The 21,128-nt window shown below is 37.6% G+C and overlaps 1 protein-coding gene and 1 pseudogene across 2 annotated transcripts; one reads left to right on the top strand and one right to left on the bottom strand.

Moving 5' to 3' along the window:
• The first annotated feature begins 2,454 nt into the window (after positions 1-2,454).
• Positions 2,455-6,082, top strand: LOC106301584 (phosphatidylinositol/phosphatidylcholine transfer protein SFH9). Of its 2 annotated transcripts, none has more exons than XM_013738029.1 (15): positions 2,455-2,692; positions 2,829-2,881; positions 2,960-3,275; positions 3,342-3,441; positions 3,523-3,789; positions 3,868-3,945; positions 4,034-4,185; positions 4,262-4,361; positions 4,444-4,530; positions 4,619-4,663; positions 4,777-4,849; positions 4,927-5,306; positions 5,399-5,473; positions 5,578-5,708; positions 5,810-6,082. In XM_013738029.1, the coding sequence occupies exons 2-14, from the start codon at positions 2,875-2,877 to the stop codon at positions 5,626-5,628; spliced, it is 1,731 nt and encodes a 576-aa protein (XP_013593483.1). In that variant the 5' UTR covers positions 2,455-2,692; positions 2,829-2,874; the 3' UTR covers positions 5,629-5,708; positions 5,810-6,082. The 2 variants fall into 2 exon arrangements, with proteins under 2 accessions (XP_013593483.1, XP_013593482.1); XM_013738028.1 differs by having other exon boundaries at positions 4,619-4,687.
• A 755-nt stretch (positions 6,083-6,837) lies between these two features.
• Positions 6,838-20,123, bottom strand: LOC106302603 (annotated as a pseudogene).
• Between the last annotated feature and the right edge of the window lie 1,005 nt (positions 20,124-21,128).

Here is a 21,128-nt window from a genome sequence, read left to right as displayed (position 1 = left end):
GATATTAAGTAAATAGAAAGTACAAGAAATGGAAATACATATACATGAAAATAAATAATAAGTAAATAATATATATGTATAATATATGAATTATATATATAATAATAAGTAAATACACAATTGTTTTTTTTTAAATGGAAAAAGTTCATTAAGCATTAAACATCTATCTTAAAATGTAAAATATATAATATAAGTAAATACACAATTTAAAAAAATAGATTAAACAAAAATAAATAAAAATGTATAGTTTTACATCAAGAAAGTCTCTATAAAATTCATTATTCCATCAACATCAACCTCACACTATCAAGGAAAACTTCAAAGCACTCGAGCAAAAAAAATGGTTCTACCATCAATTCTTGCCGTCCCAAAAACCTTTAATGACCTTGAAGGAGATTTTTTATAACAACGAACTTTTTGTTAGGTGGATTCATTGTTGGGAAACCCGCAACTTCCAAAAGCCAAACTAATTCATGAGAATTGAATTGCTTTTCATAGACTCAAAGGTATTCTTACAAATTTAAATTAATCTAATCCATAATTTTATTGTTAATATTCATACTAACTCTTTCATGATCAAACCATTACTGTTAATAACCATTCAAACGTTTATCCCGAAACACTTCTTTCCTCGCCGAATCAGGTATTGGTTCATGTTGGTTTATTATTGTTTTTGGTTTACTAACCGGTTTAGGATAGTCCTATTGTAAATATAATTTAAGTTGGTTTAGCATATATTATGCTTAAAATAACTTAAATTAAATAATAGTAATATTATGCTTAAAATATAATTTTAGAGAGTTTTCAAATATAGTTTACAGAACATTATAGGTGATGAATTAATTTATTAAATTCGTTTATTACTTAAATTAAGTTTTTTTTTAAAACATACTGAGTTATAAATATCAATGCTGGATTGATGAGTATAACATGAAGATAAAAATATAAATATTTCATTTTCAAGATAAAAAATTCAGCTTTTATTCAATTACTCAATATATAATATCTTAAATTATTTTTTAAAAAATATATATAATTTTTATATATAGAATAATCTTCCAAACTTAAACTATTATATTATATATGAATAATGTTTTTAAATAAAAATACTTTCTGATTTAAAAAAAAAATAAAAACAACAAATGGTTATTTTTAAATAATGGATGTAATTTACATTATACTATCATTTAACAAGTATTAGATACATTTTGATATATCGTTATTTTCTGTTTCGAGAAAAAATAAATTTTTAAACATCAATATCATCTAGGTTAAGTATGCTAACAACACAAATTCAAACATCACAAAAAATATTTACATAAACATTATAATACAATAATTTAATGAAAAAATACAATTCAAAAAAACAATATTCAAAACAATAGTTATATACTTAATATTTGAAAATCAAAGATATTATTGCTAAAATTGTACTTATCTAGCCAAGGAGATCGACCATCTTTTTATGGATCGATCGATTGTTGCATGTGGTCGATCCGAAAATACTCTGCAGTTTAATTAAATATCTAAAACATTTATTTCAACACTCAACATATAGTTTTGCTAAATATGATAACTAGATAGCCAACAAAACTACAAAAAAATATTTAAATAATAAAAAATATGTTAATGTAAAGTGTTAAAATTTAAAAATAAATTTTAATTATGACATGCATCTTAACATTTATATAAATATATATCATTTCCTAAATATAAATAATTTAACAACTTAAATTAGAAAAAAATAAAAATCTCGGGCGTAGCCCGGGTTAATCCCTAGTAAATGTTAATAACTTAATAATTCCCTCATTTATATAGCAATATAAGTTATTTAAAATATAATGTTGGTTATTAGCCAAATTAACCCTTTCAATATGTCAAACGAAAAATATTTTGACATTACCAAAAAGGGTTTTTACTTTTTCATGTGCAGTTGTGCACTAGTTTGACAAAGAAAAACAAAATTGATTCATATGCAAAGTCCATGAATTAATGGATGAACTCACGTGGTCTACCTGTCCCTCTCCTTTTGGACCTAAAGTTAGATACGTGGCTCTTCTCCCTCACCGAATACAAGAAACTGCGTCGGCTGTTTCCACGTGTCTACCTCCTACTGGACACAACGTGAAGTAAAACTATTCTGTCGGTGGGCCCACCACACCTATTTTAAATTATGAAATCAAATTACAAATGACATAACAAACAGTAAACTCGAAGAAAATCATGGTTAGCTTAGCGCCTACGCGGACCGTAACCACCGGTACACCAACCAAACAGACAAGTTAACTCAACACTTTTTCTTTGACTAACTGTAACGTAATCACTGCAATTACCAAAGCATTGACTAAAAACACAAAGGTTGACCCGGTTCAAGTATCGGTTCGTTTCCGGTTTAATTTCATATGTTACCGACTAAGCAAAACAGGTTAAGGCTATAAAAATGGTGGACAAAACCGACATGTAGCTCTTTCTCTCTCTCTCGCTTCATCGTCGTCTTCCTCCTCTTCTCTGCATTAATGTTTGTTTAAAAACGACGCTTCGTCTTCTTTCTCAGGGCATATGTATTTCGTCGTGTATATAAAGAGATTTTGACTTCGTAATCTGAAAGCTACGTTTCTAGAGAGAGAGAGAGATCGTTTTTTTATTCTTTACCTAAATCTATACTCTGCGATTTCGGGAGATCGCATATTAGGTAAAGATCGTGAATTTATATAATGTTAGCGATTTCATTTCTGGGTTTTGATTTTTTTTTATCTATTATTAATTAATATGATCATGATTCTCGTTTCTTGATCTGATTTGCTTTCTGGGTTTTGATTGGTTTATAGATTCAGGCATCTGATTTGAAGCTTCTGGGTTTGATTCTCTCTGCAAATGCCAGGTGATTGATTGTTCAGCTACGATTTAGCAAGAATCTGATTGCGTTTCTATAAAGTTTTGTTTTTTGTTTTTATCACAGCTTTGGGTGAGATCCTTTCGGTTCCAGAAACTGATAAGGGAAAGAGTAAAGACATTATTGACAACTCAGAGGATGAGAAGATTCTTCCAAGAGCTCGTGGTTCTAGATCCTTGAAGAAGAAAGCTATCAGAGCTTCGACCAAACTGACTCATAGCTTGAGGAAACGAGGGAAGCGTGTAGCTGATCAGTACGCAGCTATTGTCATTGAGGATGTGAGAGATGCAGACGAGGAGAAAGCAGTGAATGCGTTTAGAGAAGCTTTGGTTTCTCTTGACTTGCTTCCACCTAGACATGATGATTATCATACCATGCTGAGGTAATAAAACAGTGTTCAGATTGTCTTAAGGTTAGATTTGGCATTGATCAAGTTGATGTTTTTTAGATTCTTGAAAGCGAGGAGGTTTGATCATGACAAAACTGTTCATATGTGGGAAGAGATGCTAAAATGGAGGAAAGATAATGGAGTTGATACAATAATGCAGGTGAAGAATCTTTCCACATGGGTTTTTTTTCTTTTTTCTTGGCTGTGTTACTAACTGTCAAAAGCAATCATCCTTTTTCAGGATTTTGTGTATGAGGAGTACGAAGAAGTACAACAGTACTATCCACATGGCTACCATGGTGTAGACAGAGGAGGCAGGCCTGTCTACATCGAACGTCTTGGTAAAGTTGACCCAGGCAAGCTAATGAAAGTTACTTCATTGGAGCGTTTCTTGAGATATCATGTACAAGGTTTCGAAAAGACTTTCTCTGAGAAGTTCCCAGCTTGTTCTATCGCTGCAAAGAGACATATCAATTCTTCAACAACCATAATAGATGTGCAAGGAGTGGTTGGTACCTGCCTTTTCATCATTATTCCTTTTGTATTTTGAAGTTTTCTTTTATAAAGGCTTCTCCTTTCGGTGCAGAGCTGGATGAAGTTGAGAAAACTAGCTCAGGACCTTGTGATGCGTATGCAGAAAATCGATGGGGACAACTATCCTGAGGTGGGTGGGTGTAGTGTAGTGTGAACTTTTTATGCGAGTTTTTGGATTGTTGAAGAAGACTAACATTGGTTTGGTTTATTGAAGACAGACATTGAATCAGATGTACATCGTTAATGCTGGAAACGGATTCTCTATAATTTGGAGCACAGTGAAAGGCTTTCTCGACCCTAAAACCTCTTCTAAGATACATGTATTAAAAAACAAAGATCGAAGTCACCTTCTTGAGATTATAGATCCAGGGTGAGAATTTCTACTGAATAATCCAATTTTGCTTGCTTGTTTGGAGGCTGATAGAGATTGTTTCTCTTTAACACAGTGAGCTTCCTGATTTTCTTGGTGGAAACTGTTCGTGTGCAAATGAAGGTGGATGTATGAGATTCAACAAGGGTCCTTGGAATGATCCTGAGATAATGAAAGTAAGATCCCTTTTTTAGCTCAACTGTTATGTGTAGACACCGGTATCTCTTGAATAGCCTTATATGGTACTACTTTGTGTAGCTTGTGCGCTTGAGAGATGCAACGTACAAAATAAAAGAAATAGAGCTCCCGGAGAATGGGGAAGTAGCTAAACTATTTGCATTACCGGTGAGTCTTTAGTTCTAATCAACTTGTAACAGTGATTGGCTCTTGATACCTTATGTATTAATGTCATCTTCCACATTTCTTGCTGCAGCATGTGAATACAGAAATATCGTTACCTGATGGAGGACAAGTTAGGGTGAGAGAATCGCATTTTGAACATGTTAGTTTACATATATACATACTATGGTGCTCCTTATCATGGTCTAACATTGTCAATGGATGATTACTGGGTATATATTATTTTTCCAGGACACAAGTGCTCAGCTAAGCCATCAACTTGAAGCAGTTGGTACTGGGAGAATTGTACAGTCTGATTCAACAAGTAGGGTGAAAGCAACTTTTTCTTCTCATTTCATCAACTATTTTTTTAGATAAGATCCTTATAATATCTTTCTGCAGATCAGTTGTCTAGTAATCTGACAGAAGAAAGGGGCTTGAAGAAGTCTCTTCAGAAAGTTGCAAGCTCGTTGGCTCGTTTTATCTTCCAACTTGTTGCATCTCTATGTCTCATGTTCCGGATCTTGGGAAGACTTGTAAATAAGAAACCAGAGAACCAATTGAGACCACCGGTTTTGGATTCTCCTCCTCCTCCTCCTACTCAGTTGCTGCAGCGAAGAGAGTCTCTCCATCCATGTTGGCAAAGGTTGCAGAATCTGGAGAGCATGGTCACAGTTTTGTTTGACAAACCGACAAACATTCCTCAGGAGAAAGAAGACATACTTCGTGATTCATTAGACCGCATCAAAGGCATTGAGCAAGATCTACAGAAGACAAAGAAGGTAGAGACCCCATTTTCTCTGTCCCCAAAAAGAAAACACTTTTGTTTCAAGAAGCATTAGGTGTAATAAAGGTTTTAAAAATGTTGTGACAGGCGCTCCTTTTGACCGCGTCAAAACAACTTGAACTTGCAGAGTCTTTTGAGAGCCTGAAAGAGAGCACCTCAATGGTAAAGGCTTACTTAATCTTCTTCTCCAATGTGAACAACACTTGTGATCTCTGTGTGTGTGCATCAAAATATATGAAAACATTCTTCTTCTTTGTTAAACGCAGGGAATGCGATCGTGCTGGCCAAGACACTGCAGAAATTTCCAAGTTGAATAGATATATATATATATATCTCTGAATCTCATATCCGAAGTCTTCCTAAGCTACTACTACTTCACATTCCAACCATAGTACAGGTGAGAGACATCTTACTCCAACCAAATGTATATATGTTTTGTTTGCTTGCTCACGTGGAACTTCTGTTTCTTTTTTTGTTTTGTTTTTCTTTGGTCTCCAGATGGGCTTACTATAAAGTAACAAAAATGGTAATGGAGAGGGAAACTGAAGAGGGAAAAGCTTACAATTGTGTACCAGTTTCTTACTGAGCTATAACTGGAATTATACTTTTTTTCCATAACGATTCTAATGCACATCATTGTTATTAGTATAGTATATAATCCATTTATTGGTTGGGAACCATTACAATTTACAAATACAATTACATTTTATGGTAGATAGAAAGAAACAATATTTATAATGTTGTTTAGATCGAACGGTATGAATCTAAAGTTAGTAAAAACTGACGTTGTATTTGTGTACTCTATATAAAAAATTGCAATCCTACCAAATCAAATGTTAGGCTGATCAGTAGTTACAGAACACACTCATCAGTAGATCAATAGCAGCTAATCTTAAAACCTAAACCACCAAAAGACAGGAATACGGTTCTCAACATTTAGCTCATACCATCTCATGTGTTGAGCTCCAAACACCTTCTCCAACTGCCGCAATTAGTCAAGAGTAGGAGGAAGTTCAGGAAACAAAGATACTTTGAGAAGAAAGTCTTTTGCTGGAACATGGAAACCACCAACTACTTTTTGCTTGTTTCAGAGAGTCCGCCAAATACCAACCCATATGTGTTTTAATGTGTTTCAAAATAGATAAACATCCATTAGCTAACTATTCTAATTTTGTTTACGAAGCTCAAAAGCACTTGCAAAAATATACATGCCAAACCCCATTTTGTAAAATGTGATAAGCTTAATTACACGAAACCTTTCAATAAGAAGTGTCGTAAAACAATAGACTGATCGAGGGTATATGTGATGAAGACAACTTCAGGCTAATTGCCGCGTTGAATAAAAACTTAAAAATTATCAAAGTAGAATTTATTTTCCAACTTGATTGTTTACAACCTTTTATGTAAATATATAGAGCTTTTATCCAACTTAAGAAGCAATCATGTAAAACTCATCATCTAAAAGAAAAGAAGCTGATTATAATCAAATTTGTTTTAATGCCCTCAAACCTGTTTTGCATGTGAGATTATGATGATGTTGGATGTCCTGCTCTCGTGAGTTTACGTTGTGGATACAGAAGTTCCATTACATCACATGCCGTCTCCATATTAAAAAAGTTAAGATCCTCTGCATGGTCCACAGAGAGTACTGTAACTCGTTGGAGAGTGCTCCTTTCAATGTTGAGGTACAAAACAAAAAACGGCTTAGATGCATCCTTCATAGACAAAACAATGTCGCCTGTGGCAGTCATTCCAACAACAGAAACAACCCCAGAAACAATTTGATTCGCCCATAAAGTGGAAACGTGACTGCAGCCAACGCATTGATTCGTCTTCCGAAAAGTGTAGACATGTTCCGACCCATTCCGAGTTTGGGTCATCAGCATCCCTTAGAACTGACATACACAACTTAAGGGCACACCTTCTATAAATAGGTATTGAGTGAATATGTCTTTCATTAACAGAGAGCACAAGTATATATACAGAGCTCACGTAGGGTTTTCCCTAATCACACTTATTACAGAGAATCATTAACGTGATTGATTATGTACAGAATAGGAAACTTGATTATTCCTTGACATCCCCCCTCAAGATAGATGGTTCTTGAAGACTCCAATTTTGGAAGAAAGAGTTGTGAATGGAGCTCGAGATAGAGGTTTGGTCAAAGCATCAGCTAGTTGATCTTTGTTTGAGACAAGAGCTACTCGCAATTGCCCGGAGGTGATTTGGTTTCTGATGAAGTGGTAGTCGAGGGCAAGATGTTTCATCCGAAAGTGGAAGATGGGGTTTGCACATAGATACGTTGTGCCCACGTTGTCACAATATATGACTGGAGGTGACTGAACAGTAATACCAAGTTCATCAAGGAGTGAACATAACCATCGAACCTCAGCAGATGTATTAGCAACTGATCGGTACTCTGCTTCAGTTAAGGAGCGAGCCACACCTTTTTGTTTCTTCGAGGGCCAAGAGATGAGGTTTTTACCGAGATAGACGATGTATGCTTGTGTGGAGACAGAGTCATCTGGATCACCGGCCCAATCGGCGTCTGAGAAGGCGTGAAGATTGTTGTTGTTGCGCCGGTGAAAGAAAATCCCATGAGAGGACGTCCCAGCAAGGTACCGAAGGAGTCCTTTTACAGCCTGCCAGTACTCAGACGTTGGTCGGTTCATGTACTGTGAGAGGCGATTAACGGCGTAGGAGATGTCTGGCCGTGTAAGCGCGAGATACTGAAGGCTGCCAACGGTCGCCCTGTAAGTTGTCGGGTCTGATAGAGGCGTTCCTGAGTTGAGCGAGAGCTTGGTAGATGTTGCCATAGGGGTGGTAACTGGTTTTGCATCCAGCATGTTGCAGCGGGTGAGAAGATCCAGGATGTATCGTCGCTGAGTGAAGTGTAGACCCTGTGGTGTTTGGTGAGCTTCAAGACCGAGAAAGTAGTGAAGGTCCTCCGGGTCTTTGATGGAGAACCGCGAGGCGAAGGCATCTAGAGTCTACTGAATGTAGCAACTGTTACTCCCAGTGACGATGACATCGTCGACGTAAACAAGAATATACGTCAGGTGAGACCCGTGCTTGAGGATGAAGAGAGATGCGTCTGCGAGGGAGTTGACGAAGCCTAGCGAGAGGAGATAGTTGCGGAGTTCCTGGTACCATGCTCGCGGAGCCTGCTTTAGTCCATAGAGGGCTTTGTGGAGACGACATACATGATTGGGGTAATTGGCGTCGATAAAACCTTCTGGTTGGGAGATGTGGACTTCTTCAGTAAGAGTCCCTTGAAGAGATGCGTTGTTCACATCGAGCTGCTTTATGGGCCAGTCTCTTGTGATAGCAACGTCAAGGATGAGGCGGATGGTGGATGACTTGATCACTGGACTGAAAGTTTCAATGTAGTCGATGCCTTTGCGTTGGTTGTATCCCATCGCGACAAGCCTGAATTTAGGTCGGAGAACAGTACCATCAGCAGCGTATTTATATTTATAAATACATTTTGTATCGACAATATTTTGATGTGGAGCTCGGGGTACAGGAGACCATGTGCGATTCTGCACTTGAACTCGTCTGACATAGAATCACGGCATATGTCATCGGAAAGAGCTTGTTTGACAGTCCGTGGTTCAGTCATAGAGTATTTTGATGCCGTCAGTCCATAGCAAGTGTTTGTCTTGATGATGCCTAGCTTTGCACGAGTCCGCATTGGGTGGTTGTTGGCAATGACCGGCGGTTCTGGTGCAGGAGATGGTGGTGCTGGTGATGGTGCTCTGCTGTCAGAGGTTGTAGCAGTCAAGGGTGGACTGGTTACTGCAGAGGGGAAGGAGTAGCAGGAGCTGGAGAGAGATTGACGTCATGTTGTTGCTCAGTAGGTGTAGACGTTTGTTGAGCTGGGGAGGGACTGGACCGTTGTTGTGTCTCTGACTGTGGTGTGGTGTTCGCTGTCTACTGCTCAGGTTCCAATGATTGTGGTGATGATCTGAGCCTAGGGGCGCCGCGGAGGAGTCTACGAGTGGAGGTGAAGAAGTCGGTATGATTGTTGCTAGTGGTTGCCAAGGCTCGATGTTGACAGTGGGATCAGGTTTGGGTTTGGTTAAGGCTTGGAAAGGGAATTGGGTCTCATCAAAACGAACATGTCGCGAGACATATATACGTCCTGAGAGTGGTTCAAGACAGAGAAAAGCACTCTGAGTTAGGGAATAGCCGAGAAATATGCATGGGATTGAGCGGGTTTCAAGTTTGTTGGACCGATATGGGCGAAGCCATGGGAAACATAGGCAGCCAAAAATCTTTAGTTTCGTGTAGTTTGGGGGAGTTCCAAAGAGTGAGGCATAGGGCGATGAGAGGTTTAGAACAGGAGTTGGTAAACGGTTTATAAGGTATACGGCTGGGGAGAAGGCATGGGACCAATATGTGTTTGGGAGGTTTGCGTGATGAAATAAGGCGAGACCGGTTTCGACAATGTGCCGATGTCGACGCTCAGCCAGTCCGTTGTGTTCCGTGGTATGGGGAGGGGAAGTAAGGTGGGTTATGCCGGAGAGGGATAGGAAATCTCGTAAGGTTTTGAATTCTCCACCATTATCGGAGAAGAGGGTACCGATTTTGGTGTTGAATCTGTTTTCGGTGAGAGCTTTGAATCGGATAAAGGTGTCTTTGACATGGGATTTGAGTTTGAGAGGGTAGAACCAGGTGTAGTGATCAACAATCACAAGATAATATTTGAATTGGTCAATGGATGGTATGGGTGATATCCATAAATCGGTAAAGAGGTATTGAAGTGGTTTTGAGGAGAAGATTGATGTTTGAGAAAAGGCTAGTTTTTTACTTTTATTTGAGAAACAATCAATGCAAGACAACGGTTTTGATAAAGAATCAGAAAGCAGTAAAGAGAAATTGGATACAATGGTTTTTAGGATGGGTAAGGAAGGATGTCCGAGCCTTGAGTGCCAAGCATTAACCAACGTTTTCACTGTTGGAGTTGCAAAGTAACTCGCTGCTGTTTTCTGTATTGGCCACTCGTAAAGCTCCTCCCTAGTACGGCCTTGGAGTAACGGGCCCCCGAGCTGAGATCCTTCACCTGAAAGGAAGCCGAGAAAAATTCAACCGAGACTTGATTAGTGTTGCAGAGTTTGTATACGGAAACAAGATTCTTATGAATGTCAGGAACACAAAGAACATTCTTAAGAGACAACGGTTTAGAGACAGAGGGAAGAAAAGATGAACCGGTGTTGGTGATGGGGAGAGCGGAGCCGTCGCCAATGACCACTTCCTCACCACCATTGTAGGGCTGGTGGAGAGATAAGTTTGCAAGGTCCGACGTGATGTGGTGTGTGGCACCGGAGTCAAGGATCCAAGGAGAGGCAGTCGCAACATTAGCGCAAGGGTTCCAGCTAGCTGTTGGCGTCTGTGGTGTTGGAAGCAGTCCATGGTATAATGATGAACCCGTTTGGAGTTGAGGGCAACGTCTTGCAGAGTGACCTTGCGTCCCACAGAGCTGACATCTGCCAAGGTAAGGACGCGAGCTCCGGTTCTGATCATGACTGCGGTTCTGATCATAGTTGCGGTTGTTTGACCATGGCTGACTCTGTTTCTGATTTCCTCTTGCGGTGTAAGGTTTGTTGCGATTGTTGGTGTAGTTCGCAGTGATGGGAAGAGGTGTGAGCGAGGAGGTGTTGGATGTGGTCTGGATCTTTGCTTCATGATTAATGAGCTTTTCATGAAGTTTGGTTATGGAGGGCGGCGTATCACGGCTCTCTGTCTGATCAACAAGCGACTTGTACTCCTCCGGGAGACCTTGAAGAACATAGTCGATTTGATCCTCATAATCAATGATTTTTCCAAGGAGAGCGAGCTGGTCAAAGCGGGTGGTGAGTCCTTGGACGTATTCATAAATGGAGTGTGTACCTTTTGACCAGGTCTTCAGTTGATTAAGGATCTGCTTGACATGACCCCTGCTTGGCTTGGCGTAAGTAGAGGCCAAGGTTTCCCAGATCTCAGCTGCCGTTGTTGCACGAGAGAGGAGAGGCTGAATTGTGACAACAATGGCACCGACAAGGGCGCTATAGAGGAGCTTGTCCTGACGTTTCCAGATCGCATATGCAGAATTTGCAGAGACTGTGTCCGCTACGGTGATTTGCAGATCCATCGAGAAAGGAGGCGAAATCGTAGCCGTCAACGAGGGCGTGAACCTTCCTACTCCACATTAGATAGTTGGAGGAGGAAGTTTTGGTTACATTTGTCATGTTTATGTTGACAAGATTGTTTGAATTGAGAGACATCGTGTTTGAGGTTTGAGAGACAGTTGCAACAGTCGGGTTTTGAGAGTTTTCTGAGTTTTCCATGAGAGAGATGAGAAGAGTTGCAGGGAGAAGAGATTAGAGAAGAAGGGGGGAGGCGATAGAAAAAAAATCAGAAGCCTTGCTCTGATACCATATAAATAGGTATTGAGTGAATATGTTTTTCATTAACAGAGAGCACAAGTATATATACAGAGCTCACATAGGGTTTTCCCTAATCACACTTATTACAGAGAATCATTAATGTGATTGATTATGTACAGAATAGGAAACTTGATTATTCCTTGACAACTTCTATCCTTGGAGTTATTAGGATCCCAATCCCAAGGGTTATAATCATACTTTAGAGTAATCACCCCTAGTTTACCTTTATAGTTTATCATTTTAGTTCTATCCCTATCACGAATAAATTCTCTATATGTTTTTCTTTCTCGTTCGAAGAAATCCTTGTATATAAACTTGAATATCTCAGACCTAACATCAAGCAAACTATGAGATAAGAACTTTCATATATTCTTCTAGCAAAGTAATACAAAACCCCATTGATGCATATCCCTTCAGGCAAATCATACGTAGACAAATTGTTTAAGGGACAATAGATCTCCCTCCACAAGTCTTCTCCAGTTCCTAGTGTCAATATTAGAGATAGCTTGTAAGATTTAAGGGACAATACCTTAACCTGTTTGTCAACCGGATCAAACAATAAATAGATTGTCGAACTGATCAGCTCCTCTTCGTCGGGTAAAAGAGCCAACTGGCCTGTGCTAGGGTTACATATAACCATCTTCTCGTAGTACACACGTAACAGGAACAAACCAAAGGCATGCCTTTCGTAACTAGACGACAAGTGTTTAGGTAACTTCATGAGAAAGTCGGCTGTTACTATAAGAGATGACGACGACGACCTTTCATATGGATTATGAGGCTGAGGCGAGGAGAATAAACACAAATCATAACCATCTCTTTGACCAAGAATAAGAGACGCGGCCGAACCGAAGATCTGGTGGAGAACAAATCTTTGAAATATGGACAGGAAAGCATGGACCCTCATGGCTTCGACACGCAAGAAAACCTAGCGATTCATTTGCCTGGCAATCTCGAGAGTATCTCCATGATGAGATCAAAGATCAATTGGGATATTGGAATCTGAGTTTTCTCCTCTATTCATGATGAGTTCGAAAGGTTTGAAAGAAACAGAAAACTTAGATCTAAAGCTTTAGGTAAACAAGAGAAGGTGAGATTTTAAGAAAAGATGGGATGAGAAAATAAACCGAACCTGAAAATTCGAACCAAACCGATCTGATAAAAATGAATCTGAACCCGACATAAATACCGAATGAATCTTGTTTTATGGTATTTTAAGTAGGGGTGTCAAAATGAGCTATAGCTCATGAGCTATCTCAGCTCAGCTCGTTTTTTCATGACCACGATCACTATTTCTAAGGTTCATTTAATAAATGAGTTTAATGATCAAGCTTAAATTAGATCACGAGTTATATGAACGATCTATAGTAAACATGAGCTGGCTCATGTGCTTGTTCATTTTTATATTTACAATATATATATATATTTGACTAACTTCTAATTTTCTTATTTAAAAAGAAGATAATTTCTATATTTATCATATTTATCTTTTAAAATTAAAATGTTAAACTAAATATTATTAATTATTATTTTTTATATTCATCATCTTTATCTTCTAAAATTAAAATTTATAAAATATAAGTGTTTAATTTAATTTAATTTATTTTAGGTGTTAGTTTTATTTAGTATTTAATATAAGTGTTTTGGATTTTTTAATATTTAATTTCGAATAATACTATAAATTTTATTTTCATATTTTATTTTATAATTTTTTTTTTATATTAGATCACGATTAGATCATTTAACTTATGATCTAGAGATTCTTTACTGGCAAGAGTTCTGAGCGGATGGTATTTCCGATGTAGCTCGCCGTTGCGACTAAATGTTGTGAACAATCCCTCATATGGGTGGAAGAGTATAACGGCTGCAAAGCCTTTAAAAACGTTTGGAATCGGACAAAAGGTACACCCCGGTAATGAAATTAGGATTTGGGAAGATCTTTGGATCCCAACGATATCGGCGAGACCAGCTAGGCCGATTGCACTGGTACTTCATCCAGTGATACCAGTAAGTGGTCTGATGATTGGAAACCCGAAGAGATGGAGTGCTGAGATGTTGGAAAGCTATGTCCATCAGGATGACATCCCATTGATCCAATCGCTGGCCATAAGCCAAGATTATGACCGAGATGGACATTGTTGGAGTTATACGAAGAATGGGATGTTCACTGTCAAGTCAGATTATTGGGTGGCAACTAACTTGCTTATCGAGGAAACATTGGAGGCACAAGAACCAATTATTACAAAGCTCCAGACCTTTACTTGGAAAATAAAAGCCCCTCCAAAAATAAGACATCTCATTTGGCAAACACTATCTGGACAGTTAGCGGTAACACAAGTAATCTGAATCATCGTCATATGAAATGCAACAACCATTGTCCCCGTTGTGGTGCAGAAGATGAAACTATAAATCATACCATATTTGAATGTCCTCCAGCCCGACAAACATGGGCACATGCGGCAACCCCAACACCACCAGCACTATTCCCAAGTGAAAGTCACTTCACAAATATAGATTACCTCTTCTGGCGAAAGAATGATATTTAAGATCCAGAATTGGACAAGGACCCATATCCTTGGATCATATGGTATATTTGGAAAGCGAGGAATGATAAACACTTTTAGATGGATAGATACGGATCCTTTGGAAACAGACAGACTCGCTGAATCAGAATGTCATGCTTAGTTTGACGCAAACCAAAGACCAGAATAAATGGTGGACGCCCAAAATCAAGAACAGGCTCCAATATCAGAGAGATGCATGATAGATGGATCATGGACACATGACACACTCTTTAGTGGTTATGGATGGACATGGATAAACTCAAGAGGAGTGACACAACTATTGGGAGTAAGGAACCAACGCCGACGAATCTCACCATTGCATTCAGAACTGGAGGCTTTATCTTGGGCGATGGAGTGTTTGCTCCAAGTATCGACATGTCAATCTTTTGGAACCGACTGCAAGGACTTAATTTCGATGATCAAAGACCCAGGAGCATGGCCGAACTTTCTACTGAGCTGGAAGAGTTTATGAAGTTGAAAATCAGATTTACAAAATTCTCCCTTGTTTTTGTACCTCGTTCGGAAAATGTATCGTTTGATTCATTAGCTAAGATAGCGAGATCCTTCCATAGGGAATTGTATTACATTGGTTGTCCTGTTCCGGTCTGGTTCCCCAGACCACCTCAAACTTGAGTAATAGAACAACCGTTTGAAAGAAAAAAACACTCATGATCTAGATGATTCGAGTTCGAGTTTACATATTGAAGCTCATATAATAAATGAGTTGAGCTGAGCTGAGCTGAACTAGCTCACGAAAGATCCGAGCTCACTATGAGCTGAGCTGGCTCATTTTGACACCCCTAATTTTGGGTTATGGGTATTATCCAGATCAAATCTTAACCTAAATGAATATCCGATATAACTCAAAACATTCAAAATCCCAAAAAAAACTTCTACCAAACATGATCGCAATTACTATTATGTATCCCAAATACACTAAGATATACTGAACAATTAAAATAATTATCTATTACATGAATTACATGAAGGTTGATGGTTGAAAGTGGCGGTTAAAGCTTGGAGATTTTAGATTTTGGTTTTTTTTTCCATTGAATAATGTATCTCATTTCATGAGAACTTGCTTTTCGTTTTATGCTTTCAGTTATTTGGCTTTCTTTCTATCAATAACCATGTTTACCTTTCGTTTGATCTTGAATGACCACGTTTGATGTTTCTTTCTTATTTTTAAATCGATTTCACTTTTATTTTGATTACAAAATAGATACAAATCATGTTCTTTAAAACTTAAAACAGAAGAACGATTTTACTTATGTTTTGATTACAAAGTAGGTACAAATCATGTACTTTTAAATCGAAGAAACGATTAGGACCCAAATTCGAAAGTACATCGGGTTTTACCAATTCTTTGAAGATTTACCAACCCGGACCCTAACCCGAAAGAACCTGAACTGGTCCCGAACCGAAATTTCATATAACCCGAATGAGGCTGATTTTGATAAACCCAAAAAACCAAGACCCGATTGGACAAAAACGAAACCGGATTGGAACCCCGAATGTCCAGTCCTATAGAAAACTATTATTATTGATGTGATATCTTTTTCTCTCCTATATGCTTACGTATTTATAGCCAAAACTTGAGCCAGCTGATTAAAGAAATTGTATATTTTTATTAAGCAATTAAACATGAAAAAATCTAATATATCTTAAAGTATTTACTTCATGATCAATTTATTTGGATTACTTACAACTCAGAGGATGAGAAGATTCCAAGAGCTCGTTCTAGATCCTTGAAGAAGAAAGCTATCAAAGCTTCGACCTAACTCACACATAGTTTGAGTAAACGAGGGAAGCGTGTAGCTTATCAGTACGTAGCTATTGTGATTGACGATGTGAGAGAGATGCAGAAGAAGAAAAGGCAGCGAATGTGTGTTTAGAGAAGCTTTGGTTTCTCTTGACTTGCTTCCACCTCGACACGATGATTATCATACCATGCTGAGGTAATCGATCAAACAATGTTTTAGATTGTTTAAGGATAAGTAAAGTGTCTAATTAAGTTTTGTGTTGGAGCAGGTTCTTGAAAGCGAGAAGTATGTGAGAAGAGACGCTAAAGTGGGTGAAAGAGAATGGAGGTTATACAATAATGCAGGTAGAGACCCCATTTCTCTGTCCCCAAAACAGAACACTTTTGTTTCAAGAAACATTAGGTTTAATTATGAGGATCTAAAATGTTGTGACAGGCGCTCGTTTTGACGGCGTTGAAACAAATTGAACTTGCGGTCTTTGAGAGCTTGAAAGAGAGCACTTCAATGGTAAATGCCTACTTAGTCTTCTTCTCCAATGTGAACAACACTTGTGTTCTCTCTGTGTGTGCATCATCAACATATGAAAACATTCTTCTTCTTTGTTAAGCGCAGGAAATGCGATCTTGCTGGCCAAGACATTGCAGAAATTTCCAAGTTGAATAGATAATATATCTTTGATTTTCATATCCGACACCTTCCTAGGCTACTACTACTACTACTACTTCACCCTCCAACCATAACATACAGGTGATGGACATCACAATCATCACATCCAACCAATATTTGTTTTTGCTTGCTGACTTGCATCTTCTTTTTCCTTTTTTATTTTTCAGATAAGTTACTATAAAGAAGCAAAAAATAGTAATGGAGAGTGAAACAGAAGAGTAAAAGCTTACAATTGTACCAGTTTCTTACTGAGCTGTAACTGAGAATTTGTTTTCAATAAGATTCTAATGCACATCATTGTTATTAATATAGTATAGAATACATTTATTGGTTGGGAACCGTTTTGTACAATTTACAAATACAATTACATTTGACATTATTATATTTGTTTATAACTGTATAAAAAATTGGAATTTCACCAAATCAAATGTTAAGCTTAGCACACTCATCAGTAAATCACACTACAAGAAATATGTACATTGTTAGCGCAGGTTATATGCTATATTAGATGTTTGATAGTGAATTCATAAATGCTATGTATACGGCAACCATCATAGGTATCCCCTACGATAGCTTCTTTATGTGACGCTATGAAATGTGCATATACGATAGCAATATTTAGGTGATATTATTAACGAATGTATGGCACATGTTTTTTATGTTACAAATTGATTATGATACATATTTTGTGCCATGCTAGGGACTTCTACAATAGCAATAACATATTTTGATAATTGCAGTTGATAAGTGCTACACTAAATTTGTAATAGCTTAGAAATATATTATGGTAGTTTAATTCGTATGAAATTTTAAATGCTATGATTTGCGAATATAACTGTTTTTTTAGCTATTGTTGTTTTGTCCGAGAGATATGATTTGCTTGTTTTGATAATTTGTTTTCTAAATTGAAACGCCATAAGACTGCAAATACATTCGTAACATATGTAGCAAATACATAAGTCATTACACATAAGTGTTACCGATGCAGTGTCAAAATACAAACCATAGTCAATAAAGATAATATAATACATTAAATTGATTAGCTAAGTCTGGACCTAAGTTCTTCATTCCCCCTACAGACTGCAACAATAAAAACTCTAACCAGTTAATCAATTACATATGAAGGTTTAAGCACAAAGCACAACATTACAACAACTTAAAATATGATCAATTTATCAATTGGCCATGCGATTGATGAACCATGTGCATCTTTCAAACTCTCTATTTCATCTGATTTCCTCCAAATTTATGCGTCATCTACAATCGATATAAATAGGAGTAGCAGATGATGTATTAAACTCATAATCTTCTCAGCGGCATTTGTGTTAATAGGAGATCCATCCTTTCTGGTACTTGACTTGACCCAGATTTTAAGCCATGACACTTCAGATGGGTCTTCAGAAATATTTTTCTAAGTTAAAATTATATGTCAAATACCCTTAAATAAATGAAGGAAATAACAACACGATAGTATGCTTACCATCTCTTCTGCTAGTCTAACCATTCCCTTTCGACTACAAGTGTGAGGAATCTGTTTGCGTCTTCTCTCCTTGTAGCTATCACTCAGAACCTAGCATTTCATTGTAAATATGTAAGCGCATTTGTAATAAACATCTTACTCAATTCGAACTGTATACCTTGAATTTTTGGCTAGTTTTCATCTTCACAAATTTGCGCCACTCAGTTGAAGGAACATTCTTAGGTCTGAGAAGATTCCTTTGTTTGCTATTCTCAGCTTCATTAATTTGGGTAACTAGGCGTGACTTGAATGATCTCCATAAGCCTCCCATATTCTTAAGAACTACAACCCTTTGGTAGTCCACATCAACTTCAAACCTTGCACGCACTCACATGCAAAACAAATTAGTAATCAGCTTTTACATCGAACCATTTCTTCTTTCCTCTAAAACTATGACTTGGAGGCAGACCTTTTCTATGGCACATGTACACATGTTTTTTGCTGAAGTTCAGCTACATGTTATTTGTATTTTTCCAACATAAAGGACACCTCATTTTATCATTTACTTTGCAGCCTGCAAGATTCCCATAAGCTGGAAAATCGCTGATCGTCCAAAGCAGCATCGCCTTAAGAGTAAAAGTAGATCAAGTAAGAGCGTCGTAGGTTACCTCTCCAATGCTCCACAGACTGTTCAGATCGTCAATAAGGGGTTCTAAGTACACATCTATACTATTACAGGCTTATGTGGACCATGAATCAATAATGAAAGCAAGATGTTCTCCTTCTTCATGCATAAATCAGGTGGCAAGTTATAGTTTATTAATAAAACAGGCCAACAACTGTACATCGAATTCTTCATGTTGAATGGATTGAATACATCTGTTGAAAGTACAAGCCTGAGGTTCCTTTCTTCAGCTGCGAATGTAGGGTATTTAGCATTCATCTGATCTCATGTCACTGAATCAACAGGATGATGAAGCTTTCCATTACTACTTTTGTTGCTAAAGTGCCACCTTAAATCCTTAGCCATTTCCTCAGACCGGAACATTCACTTCAGTCTTGGTATTATATGAAAGTAACGAAGAATTTTCTGTGGGACGTCTTTCTTCTTCTGGCCAGTGTGCATATTAGTCTTCCATCTTGAAGCCTTGCACTGTGGAAACTTCTCAAGCTTCTTGAACCTCTTTCTGAATAGGCAGCAGTCATTGACACATGCATGAATCTTCTCGTAACCCATGTCAAACATTTTCAAAAATTTCTTCACATGATACGATGATGTGTGCAACACATTTTGCTTTGGTAACATCTCTGGCAATGTCTATAGCAGATCATTGAAGCTCTTGTCAGACCACCCATTCTGAGTCTTCAATCTAAATAACGAAACAATTGCAGAAAACTTGTTATGGCTTGCACAACTTGGATACAGTGGTGTTTCAGCATCAGCTAGCTTTGCCAAGAACTCATCTTCTTTACTGTCGTCTCCCTTTGCCATCTCAGATAAATCCCCCGTAGCAGCTAACTCTTCATCAAAACACTCAGGAGCTCTGTATAACCCAAAGATCTCATCGTTCCATTCACTATATCTGCTTTCACCTGCAACCCCTGAGTTCAATTCTCCATGTAGATACCAATCATGTCGCATCTTATAACCCTCCTCCATTCCCCTAGTAACAAGATGGTCAAGTACGACGCTTCCTGAGTGACGATCTATGTTACGGCAGAATACCCGGCATGCAATCATATCAATCCCTCCCATAGCTGAAACCACATCCCGTACAAACTTTGAAGCTCCTCTCTCATAACCAGGATCCACTCTTCAATTAACAATCAAAAGGAAAAAAAAAACAAGTTAAGTCTCTAAACACCAGCTGAAACATATAGCACATACGCTAAAGTGCATTACCTGCTTAGATGTACCCATGTTTTGTCCATCATTTTGTGTTCAAACCTAAATTGAAACCTTTATTAACATAAAGAACTTGTCAAGTTGTCCCCAGATTCAGACCAAATAACACATAAGCTGTCCTCACATCCATAAGAAGATCAATAAAATTGAGAGCATATAACACATAACTTGTAAGTAGATGATAGAATCAATATATAGTCAGACACATATAAGAATTTAAAGCACAATACCAAACAAAAAAGCAACATTTAACAATTACAAAGACTTATCTTGGAATTTTTTTGTTTAAAAATGGAATCCCTAAACTGTAAATCGAAAAAGATAAAACTACAATCCTAGGGTTATGTTGTGAAGAATAGAACTCAAATCAAACAAGAAATCAAAGCAACAAAACAACTCTTCGATTTGAGCTCAACATCGACTGAGATGTCAAAATTTGGATCTTTGATACCTTCGAGATGTAGAACCGGATTTAAATCGAAGAGCTGTGGCGGATTCGAGCGGCAGAGATGGTTTTTCGAGATGAAGAATGGAGATGGCTTTCTCTTAGGATTCAATAGAGAAAGAGGGGAAAATAAGAGAGAAGAGAGAGAAACCCCGAGTATAGAGAGGGAAAAGTGTTTAGAATAGGGATTTTCACTAAGTGTTTCGCGGAAAAGCTAATTTTAGGTTCCCGCTTAATTAAACTCAATCATAGCATTTATAAAATGTTGTTCTATAATAATAAAAATTTTAATTCATCAACGACAACAGTTCGGTGAAACATGCTATAACAATGTGCTATGAATGAAAACTTTTTTTGTAGTGTCAATAGCAGTTAATCTTAAACATAAACCACCAAAAGACAATATCAAAATATATATCACTGAAGCTTCTCAACATCTAGCTCATACCGTCTCATGTGTTCAGCTCCAAATATTGTAACAAATTCACCAACTGCTCTAATTAGTCAAAGAGTACTTCACTAACGAAGTTTAAGAACCCACCAAGTACTTTGATTGTTCCAATAGAGTCGGCCAAATACACCAAAC

This window comes from Brassica oleracea, chromosome C7, assembly GCF_000695525.1.
Source record: "Brassica oleracea var. oleracea cultivar TO1000 chromosome C7, BOL, whole genome shotgun sequence".
NCBI lineage: Eukaryota > Viridiplantae > Streptophyta > Magnoliopsida > Brassicales > Brassicaceae > Brassica > Brassica oleracea.
Note: the sequence above shows the minus strand (reverse complement) of the source record. Positions and strands in the feature narration are given on the sequence as shown.

Excerpts from the sequence above, each read along its gene's own strand:
- LOC106301584 (XM_013738028.1), top strand. Across the intron at positions 4,186-4,261 it reads CTTGAGATTATAGATCCAGG|TGAGCTTCCTGATTTTCTTG; the intron begins GTGAGAATTTCT and ends TCTTTAACACAG. Across the intron at positions 4,688-4,776 it reads GAGAATCGCATTTTGAACAT|GACACAAGTGCTCAGCTAAG; the intron begins GTTAGTTTACAT and ends TTATTTTTCCAG.